The sequence below is a fragment of the Callithrix jacchus genome, chromosome 2, assembly GCF_049354715.1.
Source record: "Callithrix jacchus isolate 240 chromosome 2, calJac240_pri, whole genome shotgun sequence".
NCBI lineage: Eukaryota > Metazoa > Chordata > Mammalia > Primates > Cebidae > Callithrix > Callithrix jacchus.
Window position 1 is genome coordinate 190479369 of NC_133503.1, and position 15940 is coordinate 190495308.

General features: G+C 48.4%; 1 protein-coding gene across 3 annotated transcripts in view; it reads left to right on the top strand.

Moving 5' to 3' along the window:
• The window catches only part of ANKH (ANKH inorganic pyrophosphate transport regulator), a 165820-nt gene that overhangs the window by 122920 nt on the left and 26960 nt on the right, over positions 1-15940 (top strand). For all 3 annotated transcript variants that reach the window (XM_002745105.6, XM_035291756.3, XM_078365651.1), the window contains 2 exons: positions 494-586; positions 5609-5704. In XM_002745105.6, the coding sequence (XP_002745151.1) occupies positions 494-586; positions 5609-5704 (189 nt within the window). The remainder of the gene's footprint in view (positions 1-493; positions 587-5608; positions 5705-15940) is intronic.

Consider the following 15940-nt stretch of genomic DNA (forward strand, 5'->3'; position numbering starts at 1 on the left):
ATCCCAATGTTAGGGAGACAGATTTTGAGTTAATAATAAAACTCCGATCTCCCCCGAAAGAAAAGAAAAGAGAAAGAGGAAGGGAGTGAGGGAGGGAAATCTTGGCAGAAAGAAGGAGAGAGGGGGAAAGAGGGAGGCAGGGAGGGAGGGAGAGAAAAAGAAAAAGAAGTGTTGGCTTCTCAGCCAGTGGTCGGCACTTCTTGTTGGATCCACATGGAACATGATGCATTCTCCTTGTTTCACGTCCACTTTGTTGGCTGGTTCATTCCAGTCCCAGGGATGCAGCAGAGTGCCTGCCCTTAGGAGCCCAACTCGCTGTCAGTTCTCCCCTCCCCGCCCATCCTGTGCACACCCCCCCCCCACCCTGATGCTTGTCACCCACTGTGGAGGGCTCTGTCCTCTGCACCTGAGTTGGCGTGCTTTTTCACCTACTGTAGCTCCTAGAGGACTTTCTACTGATACCCTGCTAACTCTGCCAAGTCTTCTGTTGCAGGCAGTGGCGATTTTGACAGCCACATACCCTGTGGGTCACATGCCATACGGCTGGTTGACGGAAATCCGTGCTGTCTATCCTGCTTTTGACAAGGTGAGAACCCATGTGGTGTCACGTCTGAAACACGCTTTTGAAATGACTGCCTGATAAACAGGGCTCTCTGATGAGGGACACTGTGTTGCTTCTCAGTCCTGCTTCCCTTTGTAAGGTTAATGTGACGTTGGGGGCATTGAAGGAATATTTTCCTTAGAAAATAACGGGGGCAAATAGAAGCTTACCTTGACACTGATCCCTGAATGCTTTTCCAAGTCGTCTTCCTGTGGTTACTCTCACATTATTCCTCTTGAGAAGTGATTTTTTTGTGAAAAGGGAATTAAACCTCCACAAAAAATAAATTTATTGGTTTTTATTTCTGTAGTCTTTCTTTCTCTCTTTCTTTCTTTCTCTCTCTCTCTCTCTCTCTCTCTTTCTTTCTTTCTTTCTTTCTTTCTTTCTTTCTTTCTTTCTTTCTTTCTTTCTTCTTTCTTTCTTCCCTTTCTTTCGAGATAGTCTCACTCTGTTGCCAGGCTGGAGTGAGACTATCTCAATATCTCAGTCTGTTGCCAGTGGCACGGTCTTTGCTCACTACAACCTCTGACTCCCGGATTCAAGTGATTCTCCTGCCTCAGCCTCCCAAGTAGCTGATTATAGGTGCATGCCACTATGCCCAGCTAATTTTCATATTTTCTACTGGACTGTGAGTTAGGACCCATCACCTCCTGCACTGTGAGTTAGGACCCATCACCTCCTGCACTGGGAGTTAGGACCCATCACCTCCTGCACTGTGAGTTAGGACCCATCACCTCCTGCACTGTGAGTTAGGACCCATCACCTCCTGCACTGTGAGTTAGGACCCATCACCTCCTGGACTGGGAGTTAGGACCCATCACCTCCTGCACTGGGAGTTAGGACCCATCACCTCCTGCACTGTGAGTTAGGACCCATCACCTCCTGCACTGTGAGTTAGGACCCATCACCTCCTGCACTTGGAGTTAGGACCCATCACCTCCTGCACTGGGAGTTAGGACCCATCACCTCCTGCACTGGGAGTTAGGACCCATCACCTCCTGGACTGTCAGGACCCATCACCTCCTGGACTGGGAGTTAGGACCCATCACCTCCTGCACTGGGAGTTAGGATCCATCACCTCCTGCACTGTGAGTTAGGACCCATCACCTCCTGCACTGTGAGTTAGGACCCATCACCTCCTGCACTGGGAGTTAGGACCCATCACCTCCTGGACTGTCAGGACCCATCACCTCCTGCACTGGGAGTTAGGACCCATCACCTCCTGGACTGTCAGGACCCATCACCTCCTGGACTGGGAGTTAGGACCCATCACCTCCTGCACTGGGAGTTAGGACCCATCACCTCCTGCACTGTGAGTTAGGACCCATCACCTCCTGCACTGGGAGTTAGGACCCATCACCTCCTGCACTGGGAGTTAGGACCCATCACCTCCTGGACTGTCAGGACCCATCACCTCCTGGACTGGGAGTTAGGACCCATCACCTCCTGCACTGGGAGTTAGGACCCATCACCTCCTGCACTGTGAGTTAGGACCCATCACCTCCTGCACTGGGAGTTAGGACCCATCACCTCCTGGACTGTCAGGACCCATCACCTCCTGGACTGGGAGTTAGGACCCATCACCTCCTGCACTGGGAGTTAGGATCCATCACCTCCTGCACTGTGAGTTAGGACCCATCACCTCCTGCACTGTGAGTTAGGACCCATCACCTCCTGCACTGGGAGTTAGGACCCATCACCTCCTGGACTGTCAGGACCCATCACCTCCTGCACTGGGAGTTAGGACCCATCACCTCCTGGACTGTCAGGACCCATCACCTCCTGGACTGGGAGTTAGGACCCATCACCTCCTGCACTGGGAGTTAGGATCCATCACCTCCTGCACTGTGAGTTAGGACCCATCACCTCCTGCACTGTGAGTTAGGACCCATCACCTCCTGCACTGTGAGTTAGGAGCCATCACCTCCTGCACTGGGAGTTAGGACCCATCACCTCCTGGACTGTCAGGACCCATCACCTCCTGCACTGGGAGTTAGGACCCATCACCTCCTGCACTGTGAGTTAGGAGCCATCACCTCCTGCACTGGGAGTTAGGACCCATCACCTCCTGGACTGTCAGGACCCATCACCTCCTGCACTGGGAGTTAGGACCCATCACCTCCTGCACTGTGAGTTAGGACCCATCACCTCCTGCACTGTGAGTTAGGACCCATCACCTCCTGCACTGGGAGTTAGGACCCATCACCTCCTGCACTGTGAGTTAGGATCCATCACCTCCTGTACTGTGAGTTAGGACCCATCACCTCCTGCACTGGGAGTTAGGACCCATCACCTCCTGGACTGTCAGGACCCATCACCTCCTGGACTGGGAGTTAGGACCCATCACCTCCTGGACTGGGAGTTAGGACCCATCACCTCCTGCACTGGGAGTTAGGACCCATCACCTCCTGCACTGGGAGTTAGGACCCATCACCTCCTGCACTGGGAGTTAGGACCCATCACCTCCTGCACTGTGAGTTAGGACCCATCACCTCCTGCACTGTGAGTTAGGACCCATCACCTCCTGCACTGTGAGTTAGGACCCATCACCTCCTGGACTGGGAGTTAGGACCCATCACCTCCTGCACTGTGAGTTAGAACCCATCACCTCCTGGACTGGGAGTTAGGACCCATCACCTCCTGCACTGGGAGTTAGGACCCATCACCTCCTGGGAATATTTATTTGCAGCACCAGGATGCAGAGCATCTCCTAAGAAATGCTTTTGGTTCCTGCTTCACAGGCCTTTGAGAGTGAACTCAGAAGGCCTGAATCACTTGGTGGAGAGATCAGGCACTGTGTTTGAGTGGGTTTAATTCAGTCTGTAGATAGAAATCATTCTTTTCATTTCAAGGCACGTGTGTATGGAAGTAAATCCTAGAAACCCACCATGAATATGTCACCTTGCTAAATTTCAGTTCTAGCTCCTGATGAATAAGATGATCATCTAATGAAACTGATGAGAAGGGCAGGTGCTGAAGTGTTAGAACCTCCTGGCTGCCTACGTCTCATCCGAGATTATTTTTGGCCACCTTGAAATCATAAAATTTAACAATACAATACTGTATGGTTTCAGTGAGAGCATCCAAGAAAAACATTGTTTTATTCCTGATCACAGAGGCTAGGAGCTATAAAAAAAATTCCTTTAACGAGAGTACCTCTAGCCAGAACTTCGAGTTACTCTGAATTGTTTTAAAACCTCACCCATTGTTTCCAAGCATTCCTGGGAGCTACACCAGGCCTTGCATGTGAATGTCTATTCACCAAAGTCTTAGGCACCTCCATGTGGACTTCAGAATCTGCTGCATTGACAGCTGAAATCCTCAGCCTCTTTGTGGGTTCCAGAGTCAGAGATTTAAAATTTCTTGCATACCTTCTGGGAGTTCTAGCCAAGTATGCACTGAGAGGTTTCCGCTAGTGCAGATTCTGTCTAAGGTTCAGTTATCTGCAAAAAAGGATGCTCTGAGCCAATTGGGCAAACAACATGAAACTCCAGTGCTAATCTAATGATATCTGCTGGTTTATTTAAATAATCTTTGTGTGAATATGTGCCATTTTGCACATCACAATGCCCCTGAAAGAGCTGTGGTCCATTGCTGTCGCCATGGCGGTATGTGTGTTTTGCTGAGATTCTCCAGTTCTTTCCAGCAGAGGCCTCCTCTCATCGTACCCAGTAGGGCACCACTCTTAACCGAAAGCAGTCCTCTAACAGATCCAGGGTGAATGGAGATGGATGTCTCCAGCCACTGGGACTTGTACTTTGCCATAGAGTAGTCTAGAAAGCAGATATGTTTTAGAGACTTGAATTAAGAAAACGTACAGTCATTCAGAGGTTGGTGCCGGTGGTGGAAGGGATTTGAGAAATGATCTTAGCCTCCCAGTGAAGGAAAATCACAAGCTCTCTTCCAAGTGCATCCTGTAATAGCTGTGGGTGTGTGTTTCACGGGGCTGGATGCAGAGCCAGGTGTTCAGGGTTTGTTTTTGTGAGTCGGCTCTGGAATTAATTGAGTCCATAATGAGGCCAGGGTTATTTTTCCCTGCCAATTTTTGTGGTCTGGGGGCCAGGCCCACGTTTTTCGGGGTCGAGGAGCACGCTTAGCAGTGCAGCTGGAGAGCTTCAGGAGGCCCCTGTGACTGTGGGCCAGGGGACATCTGAGCCCCAGTGGTCCTGCTTGAAATCCAGTGAAGCAGATGCTTGGGGCATCTGTTCTACTCAGATGTTGTGCTGAGTGCTTCTGGGGAGACACACAGGGCATTATCTCAGCGAGCACAGCCTCACCAGGACTGGACATGTGACAGGACGCAATGCCTGCCCTCAGAGAGCGCCAGAGGCATCAGGCTTGCCAGGAGTGGGGCCCAGCTTGGAGGTCAAAGGTCAGAGAGGCTTTAGGGAACAGATGGGCTGAGAAGATGATGGGTGTTAGAAACAGGGATGTTTTTGAAAATCAGGATTCAATGGCAGGAGGAACAAAGGCACCAGGTGTGTCGGGGGAGGAGCAGGAAGCTCCATTTAAGATAGAAGTGGAGAAGTCACAGCTGGAAAGTGAGTCTGTGTCAGATTGCACAAGACCTTGAATGCCCAGTGGAATCTATAGTCTATTTGGTGGGGAGGAGAGGAGCCCTGGAGGCCACCGAGCCGGGCCATGGCATTTAGGGAGACGCCCATGGCGAGGCACAGGCCCAGGAGGAGGGCACAGCAGGCAGGAGCAGGCTTCAGAGCTGAAGCCCCAGGACTGGGTGAGGTGGGCTGCCCAGGCCAAGGGGAGGCAACTGAGTTGGACGACACTGCAGGGCATTGAGTCGAGAATTCACTCTGGTTAATGATCCTGTGCAGGGACCTGACAGCTGCCTGAGAGACACTCAGTGAGACAGCCGCCTGGCACACTGTCACATGAAACCTCTACTTCAGACACATCAGATAAAACAAAAGCAAGATGCTCTTCAGGATCCCCCAGGGGTTCAACCAAGGATATGCCAGACCCATTCATGACTGTGGTTTTCTTTCCCAGAATAACCCCAGCAACAAACTGGTGAGCACGAGCAACACAGTCACGGCGGCCCACATCAAGAAGTTCACCTTCGTCTGCATGGCTCTGTCACTCACGGTAAGGACAGAGGCTCTCTCTTCTCTCTGTTTGTAAAGGGACAAATTGCTATTTTAAAGGGGGAAATCTTATTTTCCACTGTGTAAGGTGACACTAGATTAATTAGCAACCTCTTCAATACATGTTCTTCTTCAAATATGAACCATTGTTATTCAAGGAGGCCCTTGAGTCTGGGAATAAAGGACCTACTTCTGGCGTTTCTTGGGACTTCTCAAATGCTACAGAAAGGAAGAGGTTGCCTTTTGTTGGAATAACACACTTGTCTTATAATACACTCGAGACATTTCCAGCCCACTTTTTAAACATCAGGAGTCGACTTTACAGCCATCCCTGTCCCTTTTCCAAATTTAATCAGCGTTATTGCCGTTTTCCCCAGTAAAAATTCCTTTCCACTTACGTTTGCGCTGATGTAGCCCACTTACTCGGCTGTCGTGTGCACACAGGCATTGAGCCCCTGCGAGATCCCAGGCCCGTGAGCTGAGGATACAGCTGTGAGCAAGCATGTGTGACACGTGTCAGCAGCAGAGCCTGTCAGTGTTTCTATGCACAATCTTCAGTCAACAACACACATCCTTCATTCTCACGCCCCTGTGTCGAATTCAGATGTGTTTGAACATTGATAATGTTCAATAAACATGGAGAAAATAGGTACATGTTTTATAGTCCAAAGGACGTAGTATATAATTTAAGGTCATTTAGAGCATTTATCAACAGTGGCAAAAACCCTGCCATTTATAAACTACCTTCTGTTGGAGACTGTGCCCTTCAGGTTATAAAGATGAAGATGAGAAGAGGATAAAAAGAAATAAGGGTCTTTTGAACTCAGTTCTGTTTTCGGTGTTTATTGTTGTGACAACACATGTCCTGTTAATCCTGTAGAAACTTGCATTCATATACACAATAGAAGCATTTGCAGAAATGTCTGGATGTGTGCCGTTGTCATTGTCAATAACTAACAAAGAGGACCTAACGCCGTGAAGGTGCTGGGTTGTGCCAATAATGGGAACATAGGAGCTGGGTCCTTCTTACCATCATCACAAGAAACTTGGAGTTTGATGAGCTCTGTTAAGGCCATTAAAATCAAGGCCTGCCTACACATTTAACCTTTAATGGACATTTTGAAAGCCTGAAGCTTAATATTTGATTCGTTGATCCAACACCTAATTAGATAGTCCCAAGGGCAGTGCCCATCACAGAAGACCTCTGACCCTGCCGAGTCATGACCTCGTGTCCTCAGCTGCCCTTGTCGCCACCAACACAGCCCCTTTTGCCAGACTGTCCCTGTGGAACATTGGGGCGTTGGGAATGTCTCCCAGCACTGGCTCTCGGCGGTGAATTTCTGATAGCAATGCCTGTTCGAGCGGGGCCGGTTACCCGGGCAGCCCTGCTCCTCTCTTGCCATGATTTCTCTGTGGTGTACAAGTTTTTCCATAGTTCCCTAAAATATTAGCAAAACACTGAGCAACTTTGAAACCATTTATAAGAGCATCTTAGGCAGAACAGAGAGATTTCTGTTCCAGGAACAGACCTCAGCACTTGGAGACTGTGTTAAATGGCGGCAAGTCCAAGGTTGAACTGACTCTGCTGCCAGGGCTGTGCCTTGGACCTCATCTGCATATAAAGCTGGCAACTCCTGGTTGCTGCTGACTCTGTGGTCCAGAAACTCGCCTCCTCTCTCTTCTTTCACAATGTTTAACGTCTTCCCGCAGCTAGAGTTGAATCTGATGGAAACCTTGACCAGAATGAGCTTAAGGACATTCTCCTCTCTTTCAGTTCACAGGCAATAATTTGTACTTCTAAAAAAATTATTGCCGCAAGTTTCCTTTGAAATGATAATGATTTATAATCTGGGGAAATGCTTACATTTCCCAGGTAGAGGTTTTATTTATTATTCTAATCTTCTATCTAAAAACCATCTGTGACTTGAAGTATCTCAGGGTAAATTTTCACCTTCTAGAAATAGAGATTCAGAACCCTTTGTTGGAAAGGAACTTGGAGATGAACTGGTCAAAACCCATAATTTTTCAGAAAAGGAAATGATTCACATCGGAAAAGTGACTTGTCCAGTATCCAGTAATAGAACCAGCTACAGCCCAGCCTTCAGGGCATGCTCTCTGGGGTCCCGTCCTCTGAACCACACTATTCCCAGAGCATAGGAGCAGATACTGGCCCTTAGGCCTCCAGACTGGGGCACTTGCCACCATGCCTGCAATAGTGGTTTCTTGCCCATTAAAAACCATTGTATTTGAGTTTGTGGCTTAGGAAGGCTATCACATATACCATCCTTATGATGATTCAATCAATTGATCCAACATCTTGGCTAAAGGAATTTTCACTGAAAGACACAGAAAAAAATATAAAGGGAGATTTTTTTCCTTTTTTCTTTTTGAGACAGTCTTGCTCTGTGGCCCAGGCTGGAGTGCAGTGGTGCAATCTCGGCTCACTGCAATCTCTGCCTCCTGGGTTCAAGCGATTCTCCTGCCTCAGCCCCCTGAGTAGCTGGGATTACAGGTGCCTGCCACCACACCCACCTGATTTTTGTATTTTTAGTAGAGACGGGGTTTTACCATATTGACCAGCCTGGTCTCGAACTCCTGACCTCAAGTAATCCTCCTGCCTCAGCCTCCCAAAGTGGTGGGATTACAGGTGTGAGCCGCTGCGCCCAACTGGAGATTTTTCTTTCCAAATTAAACATTAAGCTGCCTCTGTAATGAGTACACACCTCATTCTATCTCTTACTGTATTCATTCTTGTATATCTCTTGCTGCTCTTGGGCTCCAAACTTCACGTGGCAGGGTCTGCCATGTAGCCTTTTATCCCCAGGGCTTAGCATTCTGCCTGACACTGAAAAAGATCACAGTAACAGATTAATAAACAAGGAATCAATTAATTCTTAATTATGAGACAAGGGTCAGTAAGGTACCGACAGCATTCACCCTTGGTGAACAGCAGTCTTCTCCCTTATGCTCCGTTTATACTATTTTAAAAGATTTTAAAAGGCCCTTGATTTTCTAATCTATTTTCTTTTTCCTTGGCTTTGGGTTTGTGTCTTTTTTTAACTTTTTGTAGAGATGGGGTCTCATTGTGTTGCTCAGGCTGATGTCAAATTCCTGGCCTCCTAAAGTGCTGGGATTATAGGCATGGACCACTGTACCTGGCCTGTTTTTGTTTTTTGAATTTTGAAACTTCTTAATGTCTCTGTAGCAGAGGTCATTGAAACACTCGAGAGCAGCACACTTGGTGTTGCTTTCAGTGGACGATTCTGTGTATACAGTAGGAGCTGCGTGATGATTCCACAGCCCTCCACACATCACCCAGTGTTAGCTTGCTTTCCTGCACTCGGCTGCTTTGGGAAAATCAATTTTTGTCCCTGAGTCTTTGAGAAGAGTTGACCCCCAGGAGCCTGCAGATGCTCAATGACTCAGTGATTCAAAGGAAAACATACTGTCCAAAACCAAAATGCATCCTTCCCTCAGAACAGGCCCCCTCTCTAGGCCCTGGCATTTGGAGTTCAAAACTTGCCTTTGCCTGTGAAAAATACCACGGTGTCACTGTTGACAGTTAGTAAGAGGCTCGTATTTCAGCATGCTACAATGATGTGTTCGCTTATGCCCTATTATACATTTTCTATTTAAATGAGTATCTGTCCCACTCCAGAAGTTGGTTCTGCCCTTATAGTCTTATCCAGTGGTTCTGTTGGTCACTGGGTTTTCTGCCCAGTGTGGAAGAGGGGCTGAGGTCAGAGGAGTGTAGAGGGGGAAAACAGAAGTGTTCACGATTTTCGTTAGCATCTCGCTTTCATCTTTCAGAGCTGTGATTAGGCGTGCTCAGCCAGAAGTTGATTGATTGATCTCTCTAAACCATCTGATGGGCATGAGGATGAGAAAAGGGGTACCTTCAGTTGACCAAAAGATTAGCTTCAAAACAGGAGAACTGTCAGATGAAACAGAATCCCGTTGATAGCAACGAGGAAGCAACAGTGTAAACCCAGGTTAGCAAGGTGCCTGTGGACTGACAAGTAGCTGTTTGGGGTGAAGGAAAGCAGAGTTCAAAAATATGCCCAGCAGAAAGCCATTTGGAAGAACAGCTTCAGAGGGTCTGCTTTCACATGGAAGTGTTGCAGGGTTGCAGCCACGCAGGGGAGACTGCATCACAGCCTCACCATGTGAGGTGCCTCTGCTGGTGCTGGAGTCAGGGCCAGTGGTCACCTTACCCTGCACCTTCCCAGATAGCTGCGGCCTCTGTCACTCACGTGACTGGCTGTGGAACAGAGTGGCAGTGAGTGTGACCTAAAAGGCCATGCTTCTCCAGGTAGACATTCCTGAAGCCACAGGCTGAGTCGGCAGTGAGCTCACAAGAGAGGAGCAGACACCTCAGGGGACGGCAGCTGGCAGTGCTGAACTTATAGAAACCCAGCCTCGCGCAAACCCCTAGGGCCTACCATGGTGCCCTCCTGGACTCTAGATGTGGGGAGAAGATAGAAACCACTCACCAGCATGGGCTGTATCTTCCAACCGTCCTTTCAGAGGGGAAGAAGTATCCCAAAAGAGTGACGGACCTCCCGATTCCTGGACGCCAGGCCAGTTGGTGAAAGCCAACCCATCAGGCTGCTAAGTTTACCAAATTTGCCCGTTTACCCAAAGCGTGACTTTTTAAACTATTTCTGAAGTTCATAGTCAATCATATTTTAATTAACAGAAGTTTTTAACAGCTTTGGGTGCTTTTAGTTGATTAGTTTCCGTTTTGATTTCAGAACACTTAGTGTTTCTCTTCTCAAGCTCCCTGCTGCTCTGCTTTGGGGAGTTAGTGACAAGAGAGGGGGCCGCTCAGCTTCAGGAGACAGAGAGAAGAATCCATGCAAAGCACAGGCTTGGCCTCTGCTAAGGCCTCCCCAAACCCTTAGCAGACAGAGGAAATGGGCATCGCTCCAGATGGATCTTGGCAAGCAGAGCCAGCCGGGCACTTTTGTGCAGTGTACAACCTACATGACCATACCCAGCACCCCCAGTATGCCACACTCAGAGAAAGCCAGAGGAGGGAAAGAACAAGGATCAGGGAAAGGAGAGTGACTGAATGTCAGAGAGATGGAGTAGCATGAAGGTCAGAAGGAAAAGGGAGAGAGACTGGTCAGAAAGAGGGGAGGTGACAAGTCAGAGAAAGCTGGAGTGAATGGCAGAGGTGGAGGTGCAGACAGGGAGAACGAGGTCTCGGAGACCCTGGGGCCCTCCCAGCCCTTGGGGCCCCGCCAATCCTTCCAGTAAAAATTGCTATAAACTTTAGAAGAGTTTAAAAGAGACAAGATCTTAAAACTCAGAAAATTTGACAAATTGTTGGTTGGCCAGATTGGTTATCCACTGGTTGATTTTTGGTGAGCTGACCTGTTTCAAGATGGCAGGTGTGGATGGGACTCTGTCCAGGGCTGGCCACTCACATCCACGTTCCAATTATGCTGAGGTCATGGGACCATGCCAGGGGCCCCAGATTGTATCCACTGGCCCCCAAATGACTGGCTTCCCTGGCTTCGACACATGGAGGCTGCTTGGTGTGGTGGGGGTGGGGAGCTGTTGCTGTCACTTGAGGCAGAGAGAGAAGGAAGCCTGGCAGGGTGCCACGCTGGCACAGTGTGCTAGTCAAACCCCATGGCCTCACGCAGTAGGGTGCAAGGCTATCTGAGGTCAGTGGCTGTTTGTATCTAAGGATCTAGTTCTTTTAGAAATAAAGTTAAAATAGGTTTTTACTCTGGATCTTTCTGAGCCTTGTTTTTTGCAGCCTGTGGGTGGTTAAAGGGAGACCGTGAACCTGCATCCAGCCCAGAACCTTCTATCTTGATTGTTATGGGTTGAACTGGATTCACCAAACATTCTTACATTAAAGTCCTAACCCCCAGTATCTCAGACTTTGGAAATAGGGTTAAAATGAGTTTCTGGTAGGTGAGTAGGGTGGGCCCATAATCCCATATGACTGGTGCCCTTTTTAGAGGAAGGAATTAGGGCACAGACGTGCATACAGGGGAAGCGCCGTGTGAAGTTTGGAGTTTAGCTTCCTCAGCCCAGGAGCTACCAGAAGCCAGGGAAGGCCTGGAACAGACGCTTCCCTAGCACCTTCAGAGGGCGTGTGGCTCTGCTCTCTCCTTGACTTCAGTCTCCAGAACTGTGGGACAGTAATTTTCTGTTGCTCAGAATCATCCAGTTTGTGGTAGTTTGTTTTGGGTGCCTGGCAAGCTAACCACCCTGATTTCCAAAAGGAAGGAGTCTTCTTGTCACCTAAGGCCACATGGATCGATTAACCAGACTTCTTACTACTCAACTCACCTGCTTTTTTTTTTTTTTTTTAGATTCTCTCTCCTTTTGTTTCATGAGACATCTTGATTCTTTTATTTCCAGATTCTCCATGTGAGTAGAGGATTTACTTAGAAATATAACACTTTTCATGCAGTGTGGCCCTGTGTCTACATTTTTTTATTTTAGTTTTCATTTTTTGTGGGTACCTAGTAAGTGTACGTATTTATGGGGAACATGAGCTATTTTGATACTGGCAATGTGTGCCTGCATTAGGTGCTTAATGATATCTTTGCCGAAGGTTTCTGTGGGGAAAGGGGGTTGTTGACATCATAGCATCTGACAGAAGTTCCAGGGCTGGATTCAGGTGACGTTGCTTCTTGTTTTTATTCTGCTTTTTATTCATCAAATAATGCAGTGCCCCTCAACAGTCTTTGCAGAGCCCAGGACTAACTTGTGCCACTACCAGCATTCAAAAACTGAAATAGTTTTCCAATTTTCAGGAAACGAAGTTGCCAGTATTTTATTCCTTTGTGTTTATCCCCCCAGATTGCCTCAAAATCTTGACCTCTTCCACTGTTTTCCACTTGAACCTTGCAAAGGGTAATCGGATTTGGCACAAAATTATCAAAATTACTCATTTCTCAGTTGAACGTATCAGTACACACCCCTGTTCTGGGTCCCACGTGGGGCCCACCACTTGAATGAGTTTGAAAGCAGCAGGGAAGACACCATGTTATGTATACCCTGGGCCTGCAGACACGTACTGCTTACCAGACCCTCCAAGCCCGGAAGGAAGGGAAGCCTGGGCCCCACGGATCCCTGCACCTGCCAAGCGCTGCCTGACCCGAGTCCCACCCTGCCCTGCTCTTTCAGTTTTTACTGCTGTGGAAGCAGAGATATCATAGGGAGAGGTCAGTCACAACTGCCCTTCCACACAGATGGCAGTCACTCAGTAGGGCTTCAGTGGTAGACTTTCACGATTCATACTTTATGATTCCCTGTGGCTTTTTTAAAAAATTGTTTTTATTAGTCTCAGCTTAAAGACAGGGTTCAGAAATCAGACATCAGCCTGGACAGGTGCTTCGGCACACACTCCTGACACGGATGCGCCATCAACGTGGAGAAAGCAAGGACGTGGTGCCCCTGGCTTTTTGGCTTTCCGAGCCCAGCATGGCTCTGAGATGCCCAGGTCTCCGCACACAGTGCTTCCTCCACGGCCTGAAACTCCCAACCGCCTCCCATTCACTTGGGTGCAGCAGGCAGGGAGCCCAGCAAAGCCCATGTGAATGCTCTCAAAATACCTCAAAAATTACCAAATAGAGGTAATTACATGAAGCAGTGTGTGAAATGAGCACAGTGAGGACCTAAAACAGCTGATTAGCATGCTAAATGGCCATTTTGTAAGTTTAATGAAGTAAGACATCATTTGACACAAGAACGAAAGAAAACAATCAAAAAACACTCTGTTCATAGGAGAGACCTCACTGGCTTCCCTCTCCCAGAGCCAGGGTGTCTCCTGCACCTACGGGCAGCACGTGTAAAGTGCTCTTAGCTAATCTGTGGTCTTTGCTCAAAAGGGTCTTCATTTTCTCTTAAAGGGTCACTACTGTGTCCCCAGCTCTGGGTCAGACGTCCCACTTTCTCGGGCACAGTAGGGTAAACAGTTTTGAGTGGTGCCATGAAATTCTTCTAGGGTCTTTTTGTATCTTCCGAGTCCAGTGCTAGCCTTAAAAAACCACAAAGCCCTGCCAAGAAATGGCACATTTGGCAAACGACAGGGCCTCGAAACCTGCTCACTGTGAATCGGGTGCCAGACAGTTGCCAGTAGCCTATAGTCCTCCCTGGAGATGGCTCTTAACTGATGTGGCTAGAAGAATGACCTGATTGTTACCACAAAAGAAGTTTCCAGAGGGCCAGGGTGCGTGCACCGGAGCTGACACCACTCACCTCTTACAAGTTCCCACCTTTGAAACTGGAGGTGAGTTCAGATGCGGGGCTGCCTGTCACGCCTGTGGCTCTCATGACATCTGACTGCCCTGTTTGTGTCTGTTGATTTAAAGAGGAAAAAGGGATGGAGGCAGAGAGATTTAGGTGAAGCTGGACTTGGCTACATAGCTTAGTAGCTTGAACCAAGCCACAGGTCTTGGGTTCAAATCCCAGCTCCACCACTCATCAGCTGAGTGGCTTCAAGAAAGCCACTCAAAACTGCAAGCTTCAGTTTCCCCAGATAGCACACAGAGATAATGAGAATTGCTCGCCTTTTATGGCTTTAAAAGGAGTCAAAGCTTAGAGAAGTGCCTGGCATGTGAACATGCAAAGAATGCCAGCTCTCCTTTCAGCCACCAGCTCCACCACCATGGCATCGGGTGGTCCCTGACACAAGGAAAGAGGGCTGCACATGGACATAAGTGGCTCAGGGTATCTTTTATGCTAAGGAATCATTTTATGAGTTTTGTATATATCTATATTTTATAGCCATATATATATATTTTATGGCTATAAAATATAGATATATACAAAACTCATAAAATGATTCCTTGTATACATTCCTCATAAAATGTGTGTGTGTGTGTGTGTGTGTGTATATATATATATATATATATATATACATCAAATTTTTATAGGTTTTGGTGGGTGGGTGAAGGGGTATTTTTTTAAAAGCCAGTCTCTTGATTGGTGGATTTACACACACGTTCAGTAGACAGACCCTGCCACAGACATGACCCTTGGGTACACCATTTTTCTCCCCAGGGAAGCTCTTTGGGTGACCCATCACCCCTTGCTATTTACAGCCTCCCAACCCCAGGTGCAGATGGTGCTACCCGAGCCCCACCTTCTTGCTAATGCAGAGATGCCAGTTCTCCAGCAAGCTGCAGTGAACACAGTAAGAGGGGAATGAGCAGGTCAAGCCCTCTGACTAGACCTCTGATAGAGCTGCAGACACCACCACACAGTAGAAAATGCCAGTAAGGACGGATTTTAAGTAGCCCCTGGGCCTGGGAAGCACGTTTACGTTTTGAAGTCCTGGGGTGAGAAAGAATACCCCCATGTCCACAGAAACCTGTGTCCTGTGGGGGACACGTGATGCTTCCTGAGGACCCCTCACGACCCCTGTTGGCATGACACTCACGCAGCTCCCTCGTCTCTCCCCACGTTGCCTTGTCCCACACAGGTGTGGCCGTATGCGTTGCTGAAATCATCGAATGCCCAGGCAGCAGAGCAGAATACATCAGCCCGTCACTTTCGCTATCCACCTAAGGCTATATCTACTTTTTAAATTAGCTGCCTGGCACTGTTCTCAGGATAAACATGAGACCCTTAAGATCCAGTCGAGGACTGGGCCCTTCTAGAATCCATCCTTAGGATTTCCAACCTTGAGGCTCCCGGCCTCCCCCTGATTCTCTAAGCTTTCTTTCCACCACGGATGAGTTCATGCTGGGAGCCTTGCACGGTTTTACGGTTATCTCAGAAAGCTTTGCTCCCTCTTGTCAATGTCGGTCTTCAGATCCCACTTGTCTGGGTTTGCTCATCCTGGCTAGTTTTGGGGTGACCCTCCTGGGTAGAGAAGGCAGACAGGTCAGGGGTTTGGAAGGTGCCCCCAGCCTCTGGCAGCTCTTTCCCTTTTCCCTTCTTTCTCATGGCACATTTTTTCAGCTCTTTTTCTTGATCTAAGCACCTTTACTCACTCAGGGCACTTGGGTTTTCACCTCCCAACCTTGCTCTTATAGGGGTTAGGACACATCATTTGGTACAACCGTAGACCCTGCCATAGACCCAACACCTTTGTGCACCAGGCCGGCCCTCAGCCCCTCAGCCTGCCTCTCTCTCATAGCCATGGCCAACTCGGAAATGATGAAGATTTTCGGGAAATGAGCCCTCTTGGTAGACACCCATCCTCCCACAGCCTTTCCCCATAGTCCTTCACCTCTGGCCGCTGCCCCCGGGGAACGACATG